Consider the following 26,219-nt stretch of genomic DNA (forward strand, 5'->3'; position numbering starts at 1 on the left):
ACAGATACATATATATTTCTAAATGTAACTGTGGTAGTTAATAACTTTTAATTCTGAATACATTGAATGTGGCTTAATGTACTATACTTTATATGAAACAGTTGCCAGTGTGCTTGTCCTGTTTAGTACAGAACTATTCTACTCAGTGATTTGAATTTATTTAGTACAAAAATTGACAAAAAAGTCATAATATCAGAAGTTAGCTGAATGTTGTTTCTCTTAAAAAAAGTTTTACTGAGAAGAAGCATATTTGGGTAATTAGAATTGCATGGTACAAGGATGATAGATACATTAATAATATTATGGACATTGTGACCAACCAGCTGTAAGTGTATCACAATCATTTGGGTTTAGTATTGTAAGGACCAAAAGAATTTCAACACATTCATTGTATTGAAGTTAAACTGTCAATGTTAATGAAATACATCCTCATAATTCTTTACTTGCAGTGTGGAACCAGTGCTGGTAAGTTTTGATCAACACTACAAATGTATGTGATAAAATACCATACTACAGAAAATAACACTTACACTTTTTCACAATGATTTTCTTATACTGAAGAGGTTATTATGCTATGGGCAGTTCCTGTTGAGTTGGTTTTGTGTCAGATAGTTTACATTACAGAGTCCCCTTTACTATACTGATCATCCAGATGTCAGGTTCTTGGATCAGTCAAACAACTTATCACATTAATATCATGTGTCCAATTCATAGATTGGGGGGGGGGGTGTACGAGGTTACCGTCCAACCTGCTGAACTTGAGGTGAAGATAGTATGATCCTCTTTCCTACCCCCACCATATGGTTAGATTTTGGATTGTAGTTGACTTGCAGCATATAGTCTGTTACGCCCTAGCTACTCTACATTTAGGGGTACTTCCTTTTACTTTCACCCACATTCCTATCCCACCGTTGTTCTCTCCTGTAGAGATGTGCTCCTTCCAACATGTCATTCCACACTGAGCAAAGATTATACCTGGTATAGATGTGGTATGGTCTCCCATGTATGATCCTCTACATGAGGATATACTAGAGGTAATGTACCATATTGGAAGTTATAATTTTCCTGTACTGAAAATATATTTCCAGTAGATACTTACCACCTCTCACACTTCCCACGCTTCCTCCCCACTGAAAACTGGTGCTTCCATGCAAAAAAAAAGATTTTGTATATAGAGAGCAGCACTGAACGAGATTGTTTGTTTCTTTGAAATTAAGCACACAGCTACAAAATGTACTATCTGTGCTCTGCCCACCATAGGTACTAAAACCTGATTTCTAGCATTGTAAGTTCACATACATACTGCTTTGCCACTGGGGGGCACACTGAACAAGAATAACGATTTATGTGAGAGAAGGTAAGTACCTATTGGAAATGTATTTTCAGTATATGAAAATTATAACTTTCATATAATGGAGAATAACATAAACACAATTTCAAATTCTAGTATTTGTGCAGCCTCTTTCAAATTAGATCACTATAAAAAAATAAATTTCAGACATTATTATTTGTATAAAGAAGAATAGTTTTTAAAATAATTAAATCAGCACAGACAGGTCTAGAAAAACTCAGTTGCATACTCTTACAAAAAGTCTGGTGAGATAATGTGCCATTGACCAAGCACGGCATGTGCAATCCAGAAAATTACTTCAATTCAAGCAATCAACTCTATGTGTGTTAATGGCACGACATTGTGAATACGAAGCTTTGTAAGTCTAACCATGCATCTTGGTTTCCAGACTATTTTAAGGTACTATATGTACAAATTAGAGTAAGCTTCAACATTAATCAATGACAAGATTGTAGAGAAAATAAATAGCTACAGTTGGTGACAAAATTATAGTTTTAAGTAAAATAAATTAATATTCTGCAGACTTAAAATGCAAGGTGGCATCTTTTTTCTACTTCTTATGTTTTACAATAAAATATATGGTATTCAGGTCCACTGATATCTAGCAAGTATGTTTAAAAGTATCTGTAAAATACAGATTCAAAATGATATCTAAATGGTTGGTATCTGGCTGTTGGGTTGACGGGCAAAGTAGAGAGGATTTTAAATTCATGTCCACATAGGACAAGGATAAAGAGAATTAATATTTACCATGCAAAATTTAGACAAAACATTAAAAGTGAGATATACAAAAATCCAATGCTGCATACATCACATGACTATTCCAAATAACATTTATAAGGATAAAAACCTCTAACTCTTACCAATTTGTATAGATATCTGTACCACCCCTCCTCATGGAGGTCAGAGACACAGGGCTAAAATGTTAAGAGTTTATACCTATTGGTATATATTCTGTCTTTACACGAGTAAAAGGATTGGTACATGATTACAACCTTTTGATATTTGGTTAATACATCAAAGTACACGAAAATTTAACAGAATATTTCTGACTAAATGTATATTATAAACTAATTATGGAAAAGTGTAATTCATAGCTGTTCCAGTTATGACACTAAAACTCCAAGGGTAGATGAGAATCAAAACCAATTGTAAGTGTTCTGTCTTATGAAATTAGTTCTCATATACTTTGTACCCTGAAAATAAAGAACTGCATAACAGTTTCTCTTTATTAGTATGCTAAGAAAGATTTTTTTGTCCTAGGTTGAGGTTAACACCCCACGTGTCAATGGAAAGATTCCTCTCCTAAGAATTCGTAACCCATGGGGTAATGAATGTGAATGGAAGGGTCCATGGAGTGACAGGTAAAATGTGATTGTTGGGTTACAGAATACTTTGTAAATGCTGATGCCATCTATTGGTAGATATGTGTTTATTTGGGAACATAAAAAGTAGCTGAATGTATAAGAATACCTGGAAGCTCCATCATTCAGATAACAATTTAAGATGTTGTAAGAGGATCGTTTTATCAGATAATACTAAAAAGATAATAACCATCTCAGAAGAAAATAGAAACATCTTGGAATTGATAAATTTAATGAATTGCATACCAAATCTGTTGTGGTTAAGAACATTCTTATGATATGTTTTTTATTAATTATTTATTTCTAGAAAATAAATTATCTCTTTTATTAAAAAGTAGTGTTTTGTTAATAATATTTTTCATCATTACCAAAATTTAGGTATATATGATTGAGTTTTTTAAGTGTTAGAGTGATATTTAATGAAGCATTCAATAAATGATTAACATTTGCTTGCAGTAAATATTTGTAATTATTTCTCCTTTTTACTGCAACATTTCATTTTTATGACTTATTCTTTGTCAGGTATGCTCAGCTATATACTTGCAACCATTGGATGATATTTCTTATCATCAGTACTTGTTACATCTAATTTTAGAATATAAGATACCAAGAAATTTATCCCAGATTTTGCACTTTGATTTTTTCATGCATATAGTAAAAATAATATCCCTCCATGTAGACCAGCTCTCACCACACAACACAGGAAATCTTGGTCTGAAAATACACTTTTATGTGTATGTCTGAATTTAAGAATATTTTTTATGAACATTGTCACTTATAGTTATTATTGTTGCTATTTATTATTATAATGCTTATATTTGAAGTTGCTTATTTTTAAAAGCATTGGAAACTATTGAAATAATAAATGTACTTGTAAAAATAATAGTGAGAATTGTTCTCAGAGGAAAGACTACTTAGAAATTGTTTGAATAAAGGTTGCTGCAGATAATATGTCATTAATGTCATAGACTCAAGAAACGAAAGAATTTGGAAAATAGTAGTGAAAAAAATCAACAAGAAATAGCTACCTTACATTCACTCCAATTTTTATATTGTGGCCTAATATTGCCCATATTTTAATAATAAACGTGTTTGGAAGTCCCTAGTTTTGAATAGTTACTTTGTTGTAGACAGTTCTATTCAGAGCATAATTCTTTCAATTAAACCACTCCTATAAATTCAGAAAAAGTTAGACATAATGAACTTTTGTCAAATGAATTGATAAACAAGTGAGAAAAAAAATTAATATCTGAGTAAGAATAATTTTTTTATAGTGATCTATTATCAATTTTTTATAGTAATATTTTTCTCAGCTAATAAAAACGCCCATTTTATACAACATATATCAAGTTGTTAAGTTTAATATTCCCTTTATGTTGTTAACTGTAGTAGACGATGATGATGCCTTCTTTCGTAGGTCTCCAGAGTGGACAATGGTTAGTGAAAATGAGAGGAAGGAGTTAGGACTTACATTTGATCATGATGGAGAATTCTGGTAAGTAATAATACCTGTAAGCATATAATGGTGTATGTGTTTTTATTTCTATTTTCTGTGGTTGATATTTGATCCTATTATGTGCATAAATTACATCAGTATTAACTTTTCTTTTCTGCAGAAATGAAAAGGTAATAAGTTTAAATATCATATTGGTTTTAATGAATTTATGTAGGATTATATGTACTGTGTCTAGATATTATTCTGAATATGAGAAGCACAGAAGGATCAGTTCTTGTTCTCTAATACCACATATTTTCATCTCTTTTATTTACCATGTTAAGGATGTCATTCAAAGACTTTCTACAGAATTTTACACGTCTGGAGATATGTAACCTTCACCCTGACTCATTAACTGATGATCCCTTGACTAAAGTGTCCAAGAAAAAGTGGGATACTCACGTGTTTGAAGGAGGCTGGGTCCGAGGTGTATCAGCTGGAGGATGCAGAAACTTCTTGGGTGAGTAAGGTGTACAAAAAAGTATAAAATGAAACCCCAAAGTGAATGTTTTGTTCAGATTATTATAATTAGTTCATAGTCTAAGCTATTTTAGCTTGAAACATAAAGGCTATGTCACATACAGTGTTTCATATATCATCTGATGTTAGTTCACACACAGTACTTATTCACACCTATGTGAAAATGCAGCTTCTGAAAAAATAAAGAAAAAGCACCACCATAGAAATAGATCTTTCTTTCATTATCACATTGAGATCCTACATACTTGTGGAATACGTATAGCTCAATGATAATGATTCTTAGAGAATATATGTTAAATGAAAATATTTAGTGACACAGTTAATTTAGTATTTTGAATAATGTTAGATAACAACAATAGAAAATTAATTAAGCCAAGCTAATGACAGTTTTTAACCTACTACAGATACATTTTGGATTAATCCACAATACAACATCACTCTTGAAGATGTGGATGATGATGATGATGATGAAACTTGCACAATGATAGTGGCTTTGATGCAGAAAAATCGTAGATGTAAGAAAAAGATGGGATTAGATTGCCTTACTATTGGATTTTCAATCTACCATGTATGTATATGAAGTTTAGAATTTTTATTACTTCATAGTTTTTAGAAGTTTGCAGGATGTTTTAAACTAGACAATTACAAACAATTCTTCTCAGAAGATAATTCGCTCCTCACACAGATTAGCTATCTTGCTCAGCACGTCTGCCTAAGAGATTTGTATGCCACTATCCTTGAGGCAACTCCCACCTAATTTCATGTGATTGTACGTGAATTGCACCACTGTATTATGATGTCTTTAAGGGACAAAAGTCCTCCATTAATAGGAGGGTGATACACATCCATGTGCACTAACACCCTAAATGCACTTGCACTCCAAATATTCATTCATTTATTCAGAATTGTATTGTACATACATGTAAAAATTTCTCATTTGTGTTAAATTTATTGAGATTTGCATCGTTAATGAAACTTTGATTTTTCTTTTCTTTAGCTTTTGTTTCAAAAGGTTAAATTTTTTATCAAGATTTCTCAAATGATAGTGATTTATACTTAGCCCTGAGTGTGGGATGTTGTTCACAATTAGGCCTTATTTCTTCTGTGAATTTGGAACGTATTGTAGATTACCACATGCTTAATGTGCCTTTTACTCCTGCCTCGTTGGCCGAATTTTGTTCTCCATAGTCGGGAATGATGTATTAGACTATGACCTTCAACTGATTGGCTTTGGGTAGTACTTTACTATTCGTGAAATGACTTTAACCATTCAATTTCTTTCTGGATTTCATTCTCATTTGCCTGTGTTCATTATTATTTTTTGTTTTCTCACTTTCTGATCCACAATTCATGGGTTTACCTTGTGATTTCTCCTTGCTTGTTATTAGGTTTTATACTTTACCTAATTTCTCACATCCAAATGCATCCCACTCATGTTTGTGACTCCTTTTGTCTTTATTAGTAGACATTCTTCCCTTCCTTTTTCCAATTCCCTGTCATTGGTATATATTTAGGCAGCTTGGGGATCAAGTCCTTACCCTCCATTTCACTTTCTATTTCTCCATTTTTGCATTTTCCTTCTTTTTTCTCTCTACCTTTCTGTATTTCCTCTGCTACCTTCACCTTATTAATGCTTCTAGTAGCTTCTGTAGACATTTGTTCAATTCTCTGTTTAGCCTCTTCCACTTTTTCTGCACTATCCCTCTGTACTTTGTTCCCCTGCTGTCATGTCTCATTGGGCTGTGTTACATTCCACTTTATTGTACCCTTTCTTTCTTCTTGTTTATTTATTATTTGTCTGGCTCTTTTTCATTACCCAGATATCTTCATTGGTGTTCCTTTCCCCATGGTGATCTGGTCTAATGTCCTCGTTATTTTCCCAGATTTTTTCCTCTTTCTTGCCTAACCTTACCCTTTGCTCCTAATCCTCATGGCCCGGCATGGCCAGGTGGTTAGGGCGCTCGACTCGCAGTCTGTGGGTCGCGGGTTCGAATCCCCGTCACACCAAACATGCTCGCCCTTTCAGCTGTGGGGGCATTATAATGTGACGGTTAATCCCACTATGCGTTGGTAAAAGAGTAGCCCAAGAGTTGGCGGTGGGTGGTGATGACTAGCTGCCTTCCCTCTAGTCTTACACTGCTAAATTAGGAACAGCTAGCGCAGATAGCCCTCGTGTAGCTTTGCATGAAATTCAAAAACAAACAAACAAACCTACTACTCATATAGATCAGTCTCCTTCTTTCCTTTCCATTCCAGGCCTTCCTCTTTTTTCTCATCTTCCCTTTATGAGAAGAATTATTTGTCACTCTTCTTGTGACTGTCACATACATACACTTCTGTGGTTATCTTTCTCTTCTTCTGCTGTTGGTCTCAATTTCTGCCACCAGTCATTTTCCATTTCCCCACATTAGTCTATTTCCTCCCTCCTTTTCTCTTTCCTTTTCTCCTCCCTCTGACCTTATCTATGGTCTTTTTCACTCAATCTACAGTTGGTCATGGTCTATGTGTCAGACACCTTTCTACACATTTCTCTCGCCCCATCCTCCCTTTGTTTTCTCTGTTCTGCCTGTTTGTTTTGTCTTTCCATTCCTTGCTATTCCCTTTGACCTAGTTTCAGTTCCTCTTGTATTCTTTGGTATTATGAGGGCCTTTGCTTGCCATATTCATGAACCAGGGCTGGTCACCAGGTTTTACACTTCTTATTCTCTCCCTGCATGAGTGGTTCTTTTGCTTTTGAGAACACTGGCTTCCCTAGAACCACTTATTCTTATGGGGCATGCCCTCATGTATCTCCTACAGTGCACCTTGTGAACCCAAGGTTTTTTTCTTGAGTCCTTTGTCCTTTTTTATAAGCTTCTCCTCAAGTATTTGTCAATGACTGGACCTTCCCCATACAGACTGCAACTCAACAACTGGGTGCTAGAATAGGAGTACCAATATGGTGAGAAGTGGACAGTGGTGTAGGCCATCCCTCACATAAATCAGATATGTCACTAATGCCATCCATTACCTCCTCTTGCAACCTGAATCTATTCAGTGGAGTGAGATGAGCACACACTAAATGATTCTGCCCTTCTCCTGCAATTGGAGTCTGTCCAGTAGAGTTGAGGTGAGTATACACACTAAATGACTGTGCCCTCTTCCTGCAGCCAGAGTCTGTCCAGTTGAGATGTGCATGCAATCAATATTGACCAGTAATGCATCTTAAAGTGTCCTCCTATTGCAGAAAGAATCTATCCCATAGAATCTGTTCAGTTGATTAGAGGTGAGCACACACTATTCACAACCAATATATCTATGTCTCACATATTCTCCTTCTGTAGCCAATGTCTATACTGTAGAGTCGAGATAACCACAATCTATATCGGTCCAGACTACATACCTAATGTGCCCTCTTCTCACAGCTGGTGTAAATCCTGTAGAATCTGACATTAGAATTGAGGTGTACACGAGTATCCATAATACATAAAAATATGCCCTTCTCCCACAGCTAGAGTCAGTCCTGTAGAGTGTGATGATTGAGTTGAAGTGAGCATGAATACATATCACATGTGAACTTCTCTCACAGCTATTGTGCCCCTTGGTGGGAGAGCATTAAGTCTATGGTCTTACAATACTAAATTCTGGGGTTTGATTCCCTGTGGTCGACAAAGGAGATAGCCCAATGTGGAAGTGAGTATCTATCAGAAATTCATTTTCAGCTAAGGAAAATGTTAACATTAACAGTATAAACTGCTTAGTTATCGTAATGTTATTAATATTAAAATCTTTAATTTTGGAAGTCTTGTGTTGTGAAAAACCTTTTGTGTGGATGAAGTATGATAATATTAAACCATATTATCCAGTATTAATTAAGTAAGCTGAATTTTTGTTAGGTCTAAATTGTAGTCACTAATTGCATTGTATAATTTCAGCAAGATGTATTTCCAGTATTCTAAACTATTTGAAAATGATTCTTAAAAGTAATCATTTTTGTTTCAAGAAGTGGTAGAAACAATGAGAAGATGAATTATTGAAGAATTCAGAGGTGATCTGTTTACTGATAGCAATTTATCAGTAGGTAGTAATATTTTTTGTCAGATGATAGAATCTATTTTATTGGTCAGTTTTGTCAGTGTATGTGTATCAAAGAGTTAGGATATCTTTTTAATGTTAGCAACATTGCTAAATATTTGATGTTAATGATATTGCAGTTTCACTGGGATGAATCAAATGCTTTTAAATCTTGGAAATAATGTAGATATTTAGTGACAGTTGAATTGAAATAAAAACACAATGACTTGCATTACTTGTGTTTTGTTTAAATGCACTATATACATTTATTCTTTAAACATGAGTTTTTGTTATTAATATGTCTAGTTGAAAAATGCAGAAAGCCTTCCTAAACCATTAGCCAAAGACTTTTTTAAGTACAATGCATCTGTTGCCAAATCTCCATCTTTCATTAACCTTCGAGAAGTCAATGCCCGGTTCAAGCTCTCCCCTGGTACCTACTGTATTATTCCCTCAACATTTGACCCAGGAGAAGAAGGAGATTTCATTCTTAGAGTCTTCACAGAAAAAGAAAACAAAATGAGGTATTATCTTGTACTGAAAAAAAATGCTGAGTAATTATAATTATTATCCCTAAAGAAGTCAATGATTTGTATGTCTAACAGTTCACTGTTGGTTTACATATCATCATTACTGGTATCACTAGTCATTACCTAAAGATTCTAACAGTCATACTGAAATAGCTGTATGCATTACTTTCATACATGTTAACTTTTTTCTAAACAATAGGCTTAAATTATTATTTAAATATTCTTAAATTTAGCCTATGTTAGATGTAAGAAGTATATTACTTTGGAAAATCATAATACATGTTAATATTTTTAAAGTTCAAGTTTTAAAGAGAGCAAAAATACAGCTTAACTATTGACAGAATTAACAAACATTTGTTTGATTTATAGTTCTCTCTTTGGTTTCATGTGAAATAAACTCCATTGATCTTGAGTAGGCACTTTTATAAAACCTCCAAAATTGAAACAAGATTGAATTGAAAACTATAGTACCCCATTTATAAAATATTTTAGAATTTATTAACGTAATAATATTTTTGTTTAATAAAGAATACAATTGTTCAGTAGAACAATAATTTTTGATTTTAATCATTTTTATAAACATTGTTGTAAACTATATTCTTAATATTTTAATTTAGATATTTGTTTGCTAGAGGGAGCTAATTATGATGATAAATCAATATTCCAGAAAGTTCATGAAAGTTAAGGTCTCTCTAGAATCTAGTAATTTTGGGCAGTATGTAGGAAAAAGGAAACAATATAAATACGAGACTTAGTGAAGCAGTTGGTTATTGAATTATTGAGAATTCAATGAGTGATTCAGTTCAATGTTAACGGTGAGAGTTATAGTTTATTAGCATGAAAATTCTATAAGTAAGCTTATTTTTAAGTTAAGTATAGAGAGCATTAGTGTTATAGTTTTTATTGAAGTGTTGTTTGTGAACTAAGACCTAAACTTGTAGTGTCAACCTGAACAAAGCCTGTAGCAAACCTTATTGAAGAAATATGTTAAATTTTTATTGTTACATGGACTGAACTTGGCATTATTTTATCAAATAATGCAAAGAAGAATCTGCCCAATAATAGAACATACTACAAAAAATTGTTAAGTTTGTATTTTTGATAACTAAGTGAGTTGTTATTCAATAGCTCATCAATTCAATGAAAATTTTGCAATAACTAAGAAATATTTTTTAACTACAATAGATAAATCAGGACAACTTTGGAAATTAGTCATTCTCTGTAGATTAAAAACTTTTCTGTTCATTGCTGTCTTATGCAAACCATGTTTTTAACCTTTAATAATCTTATTTCATGGATTTGTAACATCTAGAAATACATATATGTACAATTTTGTATATTTTTTAATGAATAAATGGACAAAATTATTATTGAAGAAAGGATCAAGACAGATTTTATATGAGTAAGATAGAAATCTGTAGATTAAGAGAGACTTAACTTTCATTGTTTTGTGATGAATTGAAGTGAAATGAATTAACTGTTGGGCCACACCAGATAGGTATGTTTTATAACTGGAAATTCGTTCAAGATACTGATTATGGAGTAATGCTAGAACTCTTCCTTAACTGAGTCAATGTTAAACAAAATCCTGAGACTGGATACAAGTGTAAAACAAATTATGTTAAATGTGAGACATAAACACAGTGAGCATACTTGCAGTTTACTTATGTCAGACCATCTCTTCTACTTGATGTTCTCAGGTTAAGATAATCTACCAGACTGCCAAATCCAAGCTTTGATTCAAAATAAACCCAAAATGCACTACCACATGACTCATCATTCTCATTATACATATAAAAGAGACTGTAACCTCAAGATATAGATGTCACCTGAACAACCATTGAAGAACATTGCTTTTGACAGCCTTACACTAGGTTGTATAAAGCAATGTTCTCCACAGGCAATAACAGGTATTACCTACTTTGAGATCAAACAAAGGAAACTTGAAACAAGGTCAACTTAACAGTTTTCTCAACCATGTGCTGTGTGAAACCTGCACATATTCAGAATAAAGAATAAATTCAGAATAAATATCATAAGACTACAAGAGGATAGAAACACATGATATATTCATATAGCACAGTTCCATACCCTGTTATGTTTGTTCTATTCATAGTTTTTTCCCCATTAATTTATACAACCTAATGAATTATTCTCACGTTACAGCGAGTATGATGAGAAAATAGAATTGCTGAAACCAGATGATGAGGTAGGTTATGCATTACTTGTTGTAAGGTCTTTTTTCATTGATATGTAATTGAGTTAATATTTGAAATACTTTAAGATCTGTCTTTACCATTTTATAAAAATGTTTTCTTAAAGTCAAACTTTGATTACTTTCTTAAGTATTCATAAAATTTAGCCAAGGAAGTGGGATTTTCTGTTAGATTTATTAAAATGTTGAACCAAGCAAATGTCTAGGTTTTTCAGTAAACAAATATTTATGGAGTAAGCTTTGATTAATTTAATTGCATAAACTTTCTTGTGTGTTTCTTTTTTTGGCCTTAAAACGGCATATTGGAACAAGAGGACACAAGGAAAATTTGAAATGCATGTGAATGATTATATAATTAAATTGCAGTTTTGAAAGCTTTTAAAATAGTAGTAAACTTTTATAAAGATATTCAAGAGATTAAAGTACTAGATTCAGGTAGAAGAGAAGAATGTTTCTCAAAATATATTTTATTTTTTAAAAGTAATAAAGTTTATTATGTTTTGTTTTCCATAATTCCACTATACATGTGTATGTGTTTGTTTTTCACCTGTAGTATGATTTTTTTGGTTGAGCTCTTCATCTACACATTGTTTGCTTTCTTTTAGTTGTTTGTGTAATTTTACATGAATATCTATTTTCATATCAGTAGTCAGTTTCTCATTTAATTCCAATGTTTTACAAAAAGAAATATTAAACTTCGATTCAGTATTATATATATATATTTATCTTAAGTTAATATAAAGATAGGAAAGGTAATAAAAATAGTAGCATGACTGAAAACATATTGTTGTAATATTTATGAAGTAGAATTTATTAAATAATGTTTCAAATCTAAAATCATTATTCATTCATACAAATATACACAACATTGTGGGAAATATAAGATTGTGTATTAACCATTGAATTTTGAAGGTTTTTCTTCACAAAAATTCCAAATTTTTTTAGATACTGTTACATTTTACAAATATTTAAATGAAAAGATTTGAAAAACATAGTACTGGAGTTATATTTGAGTGGTCTCTATATAAATAAATATTATTGTACTAAAGCCATATTAGTAAAATTAACATACATCATACTTGATAAAATTGGTGTTGTGAATCCAAATATACTTACCAAATATAAATCTATAAAATTTTGAACTACGCCAATAGCACAATTACTCTGGTCTGTAATGATATTTGTTTGTGCAATAGATGTTTTAAAGTATAAAGTATGTCTTTTTTTGTTGGTAAGTGTTGAAGTTTGTAGTAATATATTGTTTACTGGTGTTTCCTCATTGTGCATGTATAATATTAACTGTGTTCAATGTGTTGTTTCCCTGTTCCAACTTAGCCCAAGGCACCAGCTAAGCCTAAACACAGCATGTCAAAATTGCATGTAAGCATGCTTACTGTTTGGTTATGTTTTTATTTGCAATCTATGTCAGTTAACTTTCTGTTGCATGTTTTGTAAGCTTTTTTTTTAGTTATTAAATTAAAAAACACCATGTGATGAAAAGAATGGGATTATTTTAGGTACTTAATTATACTTTAATTTCATTGCTTTAAGGAATGGTTTAAATCAACGACAATAATTTTTTTAAACTGTAAAAGGATGTATAAAATCAAATACCCCTTTTTTATTTTATTAACTGTTAGACCTTACAAAATCACTATGCATTTAAGATGGGTGCTCAGTGACTTAATCTGCAAAAACAATTTTGTCATTAATAAATATCTAAAATGAGGCTTAATAAACCTGAACTCTGATAGTTAGTCACAAACCAATCAATTTTAAATGTATAATTACTATGTGTCACTTTAAGTATTTCTGTTTTATAAATCTTGTTAAAATGTTGGTATTCTCCATTCAAAGTTCATGCTTTTCTTCTTTAATAAAATCTTATAGAAATTTCAGTTACGTGAAATAGGTGGACATTCATGCACCATAAATCTATGATAAATTTTGTGGAAACTTGAAGAATCAGCTGAATTGTTTGCAGAATATATATTTTGTCTATATTTTTTAACTTTTATTGTTTTAATTTTAACTTTTCAAGTATTTTAACATTGATAATAAATACCAATGACCTTCTTAAAAACAATAATTTATGTATAAGGTCATTTTGTTAAAATATCTGTGTATATGTCAGGTACAAGTAAAAGAATCACAAGAAGAGAAAGATAAGGATTCACAAATAAAGGACTTTTTTTCACGAATTGCTGGAGAAGATTTGGAAATTGATTGTTATGAACTCCAAGAAATTTTGAACTTTGCTCTAAGAAAAGGCAAGTCAGTTTGGACAAATGTTTTGTTATTTTTTATAATTATGTGAAACATATAATATAAAGTTACTTTGTGAGTCATAATTAATTGTATGGATAAAATGTTCTTTAACTATAAACAATGGCAAATCAATAAACTCTTATAATATTACTCTTTAATCAGCCTAAATTGAATTGTAACTTAAGATGTTATTTGATTGAACTTCCTATCTGTTTGATTAAAGTTTATTTAATTGTTCATTGCTCAGCAGTAAACTTGAAGCCTCATTAATGCTAGAAACTAGGTTTTGATACCTGTGGTGGGAACAGCACAGATAGCCCATTGTGTAACTTTGTGCTTAACAGCAAACAAACAAAACAATAACATAAAAATAAATAAGAGAAATAAACATAACTATTACTATTGTGAATTACCATACAGATATTTTTAATTCAACTGAAAAAAATTAATTTTCCTAAACAACTTTGTTATAATTCTCTAAGTCATTATACCATTTAGATAGTTAGCTAGATTTCATAATTTTCTTCCATTGATATTGCTTTCTCTAAAGTTTGATGCATTTTTCTAGTAAGAAAAAAACAGTTATGAGATGTTATGTCTACTATCTTTTTTAATACATTATTTTCTGACAAAAATGTATTTATAAAGTTTTGCAGAAAATTTTCTGATCACCAGAAATAATTAAGCTTATACCAATAGTCAATGTTTCCATTTGGTTTGATTAATTTGTTTTTATTTGTTTTGTTCCAAAATGAATACATTTCTAGTATAAATAAATTTTCATCAATTAAGAATGTTAACCTGTTTATAACCATCATGTTTGATTGTAGTTGTTAATATATAATGTTTGAATTTCTTGAAAACCATTCAATGTCGTCGTTCTGGAACAAAATCCTCAGACAAGGGTAAGAAACCTAAATAATTACTGATGTCTGATATGTCTAAAGATACACTCTTACAAAGGGATTTTGCATACTTCTCCATAGGCATGTGAGGTTTTGGTATATGTCTTTGATTGTAGTTGTTAGTATATAATGTTTGAATTTCTTGAAAACCATTTAATGTCGTTGTTCTGGAACAAAATCCTCAGACAAGGGTAAGAAATCTAAACAATTATTAAAGTCTGATGTTAGATATGTTTAAAGGTACATTCTGATAATGGGATTTTACATATTTTTCCATAGGCATGTGAGGTTTTGGTATTTGTTTAAATAACTTTTTTTTTGCAAATTTTTTAATTGCATGGTTTGTGGGTGTGATATGTAGTGGCTGGCAAAGGTTGAAGCAGTAATTTTTTTATTGTAAGAAACATTATTAGGGTTGATTTTTCTTTGTTTATTACAGATATTACAGAAAAGCAACATAAATTAAATTATAGAATTCAAGATCACCAACTGTTAGTAATAAGTATTTTTTTAGTTTGTGAATAACAGGAAATGGTGAATTTCAATTGTTAATAGAATATAAAATATATTATTTCAGTATGAAATCACAAAAAAATTTACTTCTGTGCAATTAGTGTGTATTATTAATCCTATCTATCAAACCAAATGATAAGGGTACAGAGACATTTACTAAACATCTTTTTAAAATGACTACAGTTGTTTCAAATGAGAAGCTCAACTACTTATTTTACAGAATTCAACTTTGATGGGTTTTCTGTGGATGTCTGTCGAAGCATGATAGCTATGATGGATGTATCCTTTTCATTGAAAGTTCTATTTAATTTTGATTGAGTAAAATGTATTTCTATTTTCACAATAATATTCTTAATTAGGTGAGAAAAGTGAAAACAGTAGTTATTTAGATACCAATATTTTATAACAATTATTTAGAAATCCTTTTTTGTAGCATAATTTTGTCATAAAAAAATGTGTTTTGTAAACTGTCCATTCTAGGTAACAGTAATATGTCATTTATATTGGTCGGTATTTATATTACTTTAGCTACAATTCTGTTAGTTATTTTAAGTATTTAGTTTGCTCCCATGTATTATATGTGGAATAATATTTTATTCTTTTTGTCAACAAAACACAGATAATGGTTTTTAAGCAATACTTATCAACACACTGACTATTTTCATAGACCATGACTTTGGGGACATTCTTGAGAGAGTTATTAAATTTCTTTGTAAAACAACTTTGTAGGAAAATAAGTTTAATTCACTACATTGTAAATTAAACTTAGTATCTTGTTAACATCTAAGTGGAATCCCAAAAATTCCTCATAGTGCATGTTTACTTTGAAATATTTACCATACATTATTTGGAACAGCGATGAAAGATAACAATCTCAACAGTGTTTTGTTTTTTTCTTATTACAAGTTACAGCTTTTACAATAAGGAAGAATATTTTTAAACAGGAACAAAGTTTTGATCACTCATATAGTCATTCTCAAGTACACAAGTTTTAACAGTAAAGAAGGTTTTTGTATTTAAATCAACATTCAACAATCTAACAGTGCTCTTAAATGTTCATATCATTTTGTGTGAATTGACAGGTTATATTCATGTGCTAGTCAGAACCTTAATGTAACAACTAGATTCATTTTCACTCCTGGAATGAAAATGAAAGTTTTAAGAAAATTTTATAATGAACCCACTCCACCAAGAAACAGTTACAAAATACAATGTAACAATTGCCCAGCCTTTTTGACATAGGTGAAACTGGACATAAATTGAACATCAGGTTAAAAGAACACCAAAAATCCCTTTCCAAAGTCAATGAACATATACGAATAAAAACAACCACAATTTTTCTGAACATAATATCATCATATCAAAACATGAACTTGACATTAACAGAAGAAAATTCAGAGAAATTTTATTAATAAAACCCAACAGTCCCACAATTAACAAGTACCTAGGCACATCTGTATGTTTTTGATCATTATTTCCATAGACATTCCTAATTTTATGCAAATCTTTCACACAAAATATTCCACATATTCATATTTATTCACTTTTTTTGTTTTTACTGTTTAGCTATAAATACATAATCTGTCAATTCCTACAAATTGATATGCACATACATAAGTAACCACAATCGATTTTCTAACTTAAGTACATTGTTAGATTGTTGATTTACATACAAAAACCTTGTTTAAACCTGTTTACTTCAGAATGATCCAACCAGTTATTGAAATGTCATACCTGTTTTAAAAAATATTCTTCCTTACTGTAAAAGCTGTAACTTCTAATAAAAAATGCATATAATCAGTAAATAATCCGAAAACAAAACTACTATTATTAACAAGTGTTTAAAAATAAGATTAAAGAACAACTAGAAACTTTTTTAGGAATTTTTCCCACTTTCTATGCTGCTCTGAGTTGACTGACTTCTAAGTAGAAGTAGAGTAACAGGTTTTGTTGTTAAGCCAATAATTGACATTTCCTTGTTCCATTGAAAATCTTTTCTATGATGTAAGTACATATGTATGGTTGGTTGTGATTACATAATACAATAAAAAGACCACAAAGTTAAAGATGTTCTCATAAGATACTACATATATATATATATATATATAGACTAGTTATGTAACAGCCTAAAATGAACACACTGTCACAGTCAGTGTTCAGCAACAAAAACAATTTACTCACAATAACAACACTTAGAAATAAATTCAACACTTACCAAAACACAGTTAATAAACAAGTGCCTGGCCAGGACTTCAGACCAATATTAATAAACAATTTATCCATAAATATGAATAAATCAATCAACCATAATGGAATCAGGAAAAAGAACCAGCAAGAAAAAACCTAATTTAAAAAAATACAGCAAACACAATATTCATCAATAACAATATCCTACAATAACTATCTTGTGATTCGTTCTCTCTCTCTTAGTGACACTTGTGGCAGGGTATTTATTCAGAGTAGGTTGCGAGAGTAGAACCTCATGTGATCAAAAATTTACATACTCTTCTGCTACATTAATAGTATCAGTATGTCACCACTAGGGAAGCTGGTGTCAGTTTCATCATATACACATATATTTACTCAAAATACAAATGATTAACTAGAAGGTGAGTTAGTGTTTTAATGCAACTTAAAATTCACAGATATGCTCAACTATAGAAGGAAATAATAAATGAGTGGTAAACACAACCATAATCTTAAAAAAAAAAATAGAATTTGCTATCTCGCATTCCTTCCCCCTTAAAAACGAAGTGATGACACTAAACAGTTTGTACAAAATATCCCACTTTTAGTATACTTACTTTTAACTCCCTCTTTATACTGACATTATGAATCCTTTACAGTTTAAAGTACAGATATCTTATGAGAAAAATACAATTCATGTTTTTGAATCTTCAGTTAGATCTTCTATAACCTGCAGCTCTGGTTTGGCTTACCGAAAGTTTAACACTTTGAAGATCACCTAACTACGATAATTAACTCTGTGATGTTGTCACAATGTCCTTTAAGGAGGAGATAGAGGTAAGTCATCAGCAGGATCACTTGAAGGGTGAGAAGTGGACACACCAGTAGAAGACCTTTTTCTTGTGGAGAATGGCCATCAAGTCTTCTGTAGTCAACATTTTCGTTTTGCTGCAACTGCCTAGGATGGTTACTATCTTCACTGTCGAGAGAATTGCCACTGGGGAAATATATATATATATATATATTTCTTTATATTAGAGATATGAAATTGTCCTATAACTGCACTTGATCCAGGATCTTTTAACTCATACACTAATGGAGTAACACACTTCGTAATATCAAAAAGTCCATTCCACCTGGGACAAATTTTGCAGTAAAATGAACAAGCCGTAACAATCAGGGTTCAACAACGATAAAAAAATTTATTCACAATAACAACACTTGGAAATAAATTCAACACTTACCAAAACATAGTTAATAAACAAGTATCTGGCCAGGACTTCACACCAATATTAATAAACAATTTATTATAAGTATTAATAAATCACTAATAATGGAATCATGAAAAAGAACCAGAAAGATAAAACCTAATTTAAAAAATAAACCTAGCAAATTCAATATTCTAACAATACCTTTCAATATCAATATTGAGTGACAAACAATTACTATCCATCAATAACTATCTCATAACTTTCCTTCACTTAGTGAAGCTTCTGACAGGGTATTTATTCATAGAGTAGGTCACGAGAGTATAACCTCATGTGGTCATAAATTTACACGTTCTTCTGCTACCTTAATAGTATCTGTACGTCACCACTAGGGAAGCTAGTATCAGTTTCATCATATATATATTTACTCAAAATACAAATGATTATGTAGAATGTGAGTTAGCATTTTAATGCAACTAAAATTTTTTAGATAAGCTAAACGATACAAGGAAATAATAAATGAACGATAAACACAATCATAGTTAGAAATTTGAAAATTCCATAAAACACAAAACATGGCTTTAAAACCTTAGTTTTTTCATCTATTTTCCATCTACACTACAAAATACTTAGAAGAAAAAATGAATTGAAGTGTTTTCCTGATTAATACCTGGTAAAATTGTTTTTTACTTATATGAACCATAGGTATCAAATTCTTAATTTAGAAATACAATTTAAGAATTTTCATCAAAATGTTTTTCTTCTATTACCATTAACTTAACTGACAACTCAGGTTGATCGCTCTGGGAAACTTGGACTGGAGGAATTTAAAAACCTATGGATGGATGTCCGTATGTGGAAGGTAAATGTTGAAAAATACTATTGAATTACTCATGATATCAGGAAGACTTGAAATACACTAAGTCTAAAAATTAGCACTAATTTAGTTTTGAAGAATAAGTATTATAGAAATTATGTTCTTGCAAGCATCCGATATAATATGATTTTTATTATGTTAATATTTATTTGTATAGGTAAATGGGTAGACATTAACCCTGTTTTATGTAGTTGCATTTTATTTGATTTAGTTTCATTTATTTTGTATGTTTTTTAATAATTTACAGGACTGACAGTTATTATTTTAGCAATATATTATTGATATCACTTTGTTAATTTTCTTTTCCTCTTCCATTTGTCTACACGTAACAATAATCTTGCAACACAAATAATTTTTCTCACGTGTTGTTACACGAAATAAGTTTCAGTTTTGTATTCTGTAAACTGTTTCATGTTAAAATGGAAAGTCACTCTTGAGGAAATTTTATAAATGAAGTACATGTTAATTGGATTCAAGTTTCGTTTTTGTGGTCGTCATTCACTTATATGTAAAATATCTTGTTCTACACCTACCTATTTTGAATTATACATAATATATTTGTATAATGCAGAAAAAAATTGTCAAGTAAAAACTAACATCAAGTAGGATTCAATGAAAATCCTTGCATAATTTACTATTGCTCTAATTACCTTATGTTCAATATTATAAAATTGAAAGTATAACAAAACTTGTATTATTGTGAGGGAAAATAATTAATTGTTGCCTTTAATATAAAAAATTTGGTGGATATATTGTAACCACCTACTATGTATATACTTTAATTTGATTAAATGTGTATATACTTATGTGTATGTATGAGCAACATAGAACTTTCATTTTCATTCATTGTGTAGGATGCAATATTTTGATAGAAAAGTAGCAATATAAAATATATAATGATCAGCAGTGTAAAACAAAATCATCACATTCCTTTCCCCAGCTTTATATTTTTAAGGTCATGTAGCTTGCATTAGAAGTCATGATTTATTGACTTATTTAAAACTTTTCAAATGATACAAGTGTTAAATCTCTACTCACAAGTTTTATTAATATAGTAAGTAAAATTTCCCAGTACACTTTTTAAGTGTTTTACTTTTTTTGTAGTAAAATGTTTAGAGAGTTAAATTTGCAAAGTTTCACATATTTTGTAAGAGCTGTGTCATATAACATTTTCACATAGATGAAAAATTATCTTTTTATTAGAATGTTTTCAAAAACTATGACAAAGATGGCTCTGGGTTTCTCAACACCATGGAGCTAAGAATGGCCCTGAACTCAGCTGGTAAGCTTTGCCAATAGAGTTTGCTCCATTTTTACAGGAATCATTAAATTCTTGAAGATGTATAAATGTCAGCTATTATATATATAGAATTATATGAATTTCCACACAAAAGTAATTTTGTCAAATTAAATAATATTCTATGGAAATATATGTTATTTCAATGTCATCTTTAAAACAGTATAACTTTTTTTTAGGGTATCGTGTAAACTTTCACATTCTCAGAGCATTGGTCATCAGATATGGAAAAAATGAAAAGATCAGTTTTGATGACTTCATTATGTGTGCTGTTAAGCTTAAAACAATGATTGGTAAGTTATTCTTATTTAACGATAATTTGTTATCAAAAGTAAGCTAATTAGATGAGAGCATAAAAGTAGATGTACATCAATGAAGCTGGTCCTAAATAATAAACTTACCAAACTATATTGTAAATCAGTTTATAAGAAAACAAAAAGCCTATAATGACAAAAGTTCTTTGAATCATTAGGCAGATATCCTCACTGCTAGAAATATTTTAGCCCTGATTCCAGTATAATTTCTTCTTTTTTAACTTACAGTACTTGTGACATCAGTGAGCATTTTTTTAATATTAGCTAGAATCCAAATCATCACTATCTTTGACTAATTAATACTATATATCTATATGTATAATATTTCTGTATTCCAAAATGTGAAGACCCAATTTATACAGTTAGAATATGAACGTTGATGTGAATACATTCTTTGTAAAGATATTGGGAAGCCAGAAAAAACAGCACCGTGAACTATAATATTCCTACAAGCTTCTTTTTTTTTCATCCATTAAATGGTTCTTAGAGCTTAAATGTAACTGTGAGTTTTTTTTACCAGTTTATTGAAAATTTCTTTTCCTGTCTAATGTATGTGTTTAATTTGTTACTTTGGTTATCAACAGTATCCCTAAAAACAGTATACGTTGATGTGATATTCATCTTAAAATTTTGTACTAATAGCTCCTGGATGTTTTAAAAAGAAATATTGTACTGAAATGTCAAGGGAAACCAATCTCTATAAAGCTTTAATTGTAAACATAGTAACAATTCATTTGAATAGCCAAATAAATAGTTTAACAATAAACTCTGATAATGAAAGTACAAAAACCACCATTCACCAATTTCATATAAATAATCTCAACATGCTGCTTCAACAAAGTTGTTGATAGTAACCAGAATTTCATATCTTTGTCAACCAAGCAATATTAGTTTACCATATGTACTGCAAAATCAGTGGAAATTTTTTTGTTGAAATGACAGTAAAACTCAAAGTCACTCTGTAAAATGCATCAAATGTAATTGCATTTTATCAAATATCAGCCATTATTATTTTAGAACTCTTCAAAAATATATAATTTAAACATTATAAAGACTTAATCTTTGGAAGTCCTGAACCGCAAGGTGGAAATTAAAAAGTAATGGGGTTATCTTTTACATACAAGATACTTTATTATCTCGTACATATGATTTATTATCTTGTGCATACGGCTTAGTTTCTCATGCATATGAGTTATTTTCTCATACATACAAGGTAACCCTATTACTTTTTATTTTTCATGTTGCAGTTCAGGGCTTCCGTATTAAACAACTCTGTTTAACTATTAAATTTTCTTCAGGTATTCAAAAGACAATATTGAGGGTAGTATTACATACACTAGGATCACATGCATGTATGTGGAGCCCATATAAACACATCTTGAAAATTTCATTTATTCATTTAAAAATGAGTAGAAAGTAATCATTAAACTCATGATATAGTCATATTAATGTTTGAAGAGTATAACTATCAAGGTTATGTCATGTGTAACTGTTTGTAACTTATATTTTATTGTTGATAAAATTTTGTTAAAAAAGAAGTTGACTTTACATATCTTAATTTCCCAAACAAATGTAAAAAGACCAAATTATAATGGTTTTGGCTTTATTTCTTACATAATGATAATTATATAGCGTATCTTATTTAAATTTCAAGACAACACTATACTATATTTCTGATTAAAATCTTTGTAGAATGTTCATAAGGTTGGTGTGAAAAAAAAACACAATGGTACTTTATTAATATGTCATTCTTAACTATATTGTTTTTGTATTTCTGTTCATTTCATAGCTGTTTTGTTTTTTAATTCATGGTTGAAGGAATTTGTTAAGGTTAATAAATGTTTACTTGAAAATTGGCTACAAGTTTTTGAGAAAGAAACTGTAAAGTAAAGAATTTTTATTTATTTCAGAAACCTTTAATGAAAAGGATCCTCGTCGACTTGGGAAAGCTACTTTCTCTTTGGATGAAGTAAGCTTTTTTTATTTTCAGAAATTGCTACTTTAGATTAACAAATTTAGATTTTAAGTTCATTAACAATAAAACATTTGTCTTCAGAATTGATTATATAACATATTTTAACTAGAGATAAACTCTTAGTTAACTGTTATCTATACGAAAATGGTACATTTTCTAATATGTTTTATGAATTTCATTTAGATTTCATAAAAAATACCATAAACACAGTACATTGTCTACTATCTTTCTACTAAAGATGAAAGTAATTTAGTTTACACTATTCTTTCATAATACAGAAACCGAAATTTACTGATTTTTGTTAATGTGTTAGCTGTATTGGCCAGTGGTGTAATGATATGTGGGACAGCTGCTCTAGGGCCTTAGCCAACCAGGGAACCCTCAAAATTGGTACTTAATATTTTGAATATTGGAATTGAGTGGAAATATTCTGAAACAAGGAAGAAGTTTTAATGGGGGGAGGCAACAAAAGTTTTTGCCCAGGGCTCTTTGAGACCTAGATACACCACTGGTAAAATTGGTCAAATTTGGACTGCATGTTTGTTATACCAACTTTTTCTAAGTTGCATAAATTTTCAGTCAGTATAAAATCACATTTACTTATATTTCTCTATTAATACTGGTACAGTTTTCTACTAAAAGGCCATACATAGCATTGTGTTTTGGAAAGCTTTGTTTATGTTAAAATTCTCTTCAAAACTTTATTTTGCTTGTATCACCAACTGACACATGACATTTTTATTATTCTTGCTAGCTCTAATAGAAAATTTCAGATACTAAGAACGTTTCAGGTTTACTCTTTACACTGCTTTCAAGTGTTCTTTTTAAATCACAAATCTATTAATTTCATATAGTAAGTTAGAGAACTTATGGATTAAATTTTACTTATATATATATTTATGTTTTTTTAGTGGGTGGAAAAGACCATGTACACCTGATCTGACATTTACAAGGATTCAGCTTGAAAGCATTTTTAACATTACTGTAGTTGTAACGTTTGCTGTGACCATGCCAAAGTTATTTTGTCATTGTTGTTCATTTCTTAATCATACTAAAGGTCTGGTAGCAGACTAAGCTATTACAATTACTAATATCATGCAAAGCTCAAGGAATGATCTTGTCAGAATATCAAACTTTGTTTAAGAATTAATATTATTTATTTACAAACTTTTTTTCAGTTTATACCAGTTACTGTAAGTATTTAGTTAAAAGCTTAAACATTAAAATCAGTTTTTAAATTCTTATTTAGTTTACAAGTTAATCATTTCAGCCTAACTTATATAACTTTAGAGTGTCCACATGACAGAGAATTACTTGGAGGATTTTATCCATTCACTGCATGGACAATGCTTAGTTTCTGATATATATATATATATTCGCTTGCATATTCATTAACAACTTATGTTATTTAGACAACCATAATTTCAGGTTAAACAGTATTACAGGTTACTTTTTAATCTGTGTTTTATCATTTATTATTGACCACCTCACCTTAGGGAAACTCTTATTGTCCTTTTCTAAGTTTTAAAAGTTATAGAACTTAAATTGTGTTTTATGTATGAGCAGAAAAATCCAGGTTTTGTTTTTTGGAGTAGTAGTTTTTTTTGCCTTTAATACACCTATGTAGTGAGTTTTTGTTTTTTGTGTAATTAAGTCACATCATAAAAGCACCAAAACAGTAGTGTAATATAAATGTTATTATACAATGTATTATCTCTACCTACATATAATACTGGTATTTTTATAATGCAGTCTTGGCTTATTTTATTTTATGAAGTTGTAATTGTTATTAAAAATAGCAATACTTTACCAGTGTTCTTCTGATGTGTCTAATAAACAATAGACATGATCTTAATGCTATCTTCACTATGATAAAGTAAAAACGTTTTCTCTTTATCTACAAATACCATGATCATTTTACCATGATTGTTTACATATGTTTTGATAATTGATCTATACATGTTTACTTAAAAATCAAGAATGATGGGTAGTTTAGAACAATATTTTTAACATTATTATTCATGGTTCTTCCAAGCCCAATATATCTGATTACAACTTCCAGATTGAATACCAGAAAAAATTCCATTAACTGTTAATAATTCCACAAATATTTTGTCAAAAAGTAATTGTATGCTATGTTTAATTTCTCAGTTATATTAAACTGCATCTGATACTACATTATATAATACAATAGTACCTTGCTCTCAACATGAAAATAACTGGTTAATTTTACTCATGAATTTTTTTCAATTGTATGAAATGCTTAATATTATTAAACATCAACAGATTGTAGCTTAACAGATTCTTTGCACTTAAAGTAAATTTGATAGTAAGCTTGTAACAAAACTGAGTGCTGATTAACAGTGATAATGAACACTCAACAAAGGTGGAAAGAAATTGCATGCTGTTCTAATGAGGTAAAATTATTTCTTCATTGCAATTAAATTCATATGTTAAACTTTAGTAAAAATTTAATTTTTTTGGACAATACAATGTTACTGTTTTAGGTAACTTTGTACCTATCTTCTGTTTATTTTGTGGGATTTTGAGTTGTTTCTTAAGTAAAAATTTTCTTTTTATTACATATTCTATATACATAATTGCTTGTTTGAAAATTTTTATGTAGTTTGTGAAATAGAAAATTAAAAAATAGAAAAATCATTTGTTTCTATTTTCAGTGTTTGAAAAGTACACAACATAAATTAAAATAAAAATCCAAGTTCAGTAAAAATTTAACTTTCACATTACTTTCTTGTTTCGATTATCTGTTATTATAAAGTGGAAAAGAAACTGAAGAACACATTTGAACATTGAAGATGAATTATTACCAATTTTATGTGTACATTTCGTTAAGTAACTTCTCACAAAATAAAGACTTGCTGAGTTTAGCTTGTGTGTATTTCATAGATACTCTAAAGAATATATTTTTCATCTATGATATAAAGGTTGGTGGAAAATTATTTGTGAAATCATTTTCACCACGGTAACACATCTGTGCAGACATGTTGTTATCATCTTATTACAATATATTTTTTGTTCTATATATAAGCAGTCTACCAACTTATGGAACATCAAACTATTATCATTTGATATATTACTGTTAATATTTTGAAAGGTAAGAACACAAATCTATCAAAGCAACAAATGTATATAACATTTTCTTCAAATATTATGAGTACAGCAATTA

The 26,219-nt window shown here is 30.0% G+C and overlaps 1 protein-coding gene across 7 annotated transcripts in view; it reads left to right on the top strand.

The window, feature by feature from the left end:
- The window catches only part of LOC106458829 (calpain-B-like), a 78,682-nt gene extending 53,016 nt beyond the window's left edge, over positions 1-25,666 (top strand). For 4 of the 7 annotated variants that reach the window (XM_013918381.2, XM_022385170.1, XM_022385171.1 and 1 more), the window contains exons 7-20: positions 2,615-2,715; positions 4,133-4,210; positions 4,495-4,670; positions 5,095-5,258; positions 9,050-9,267; positions 11,440-11,482; positions 12,824-12,868; positions 13,623-13,758; positions 15,395-15,453; positions 19,363-19,431; positions 20,650-20,728; positions 20,923-21,036; positions 22,968-23,026; positions 23,944-24,422. In XM_013918381.2, the coding sequence (XP_013773835.1) occupies positions 2,615-2,715; positions 4,133-4,210; positions 4,495-4,670; positions 5,095-5,258; positions 9,050-9,267; positions 11,440-11,482; positions 12,824-12,868; positions 13,623-13,758; positions 15,395-15,453; positions 19,363-19,431; positions 20,650-20,728; positions 20,923-21,036; positions 22,968-23,026; positions 23,944-23,970 (1,368 nt within the window). In that variant the 3' untranslated portion in view covers positions 23,971-24,422. Of the gene's footprint in view, positions 1-2,614; positions 2,716-4,132; positions 4,211-4,494; positions 4,671-5,094; positions 5,259-9,049; positions 9,268-11,439; positions 11,483-12,823; positions 12,869-13,622; positions 13,759-15,394; positions 15,454-19,362; positions 19,432-20,649; positions 20,729-20,922; positions 21,037-22,967; positions 23,027-23,943 lie in introns of all 7 variants that reach the window. The other 3 variants (XM_022385169.1, XM_013918379.2, XM_013918380.2) reach the window with 3 other exon arrangements.
- The last annotated feature ends 553 nt before the right edge of the window (positions 25,667-26,219 follow it).

The sequence above is a fragment of the Limulus polyphemus genome, unplaced genomic scaffold, assembly GCF_000517525.1.
Source record: "Limulus polyphemus unplaced genomic scaffold, Limulus_polyphemus-2.1.2 Scaffold520, whole genome shotgun sequence".
Taxonomy (NCBI): Eukaryota; Metazoa; Arthropoda; class Merostomata; order Xiphosura; family Limulidae; genus Limulus; species Limulus polyphemus.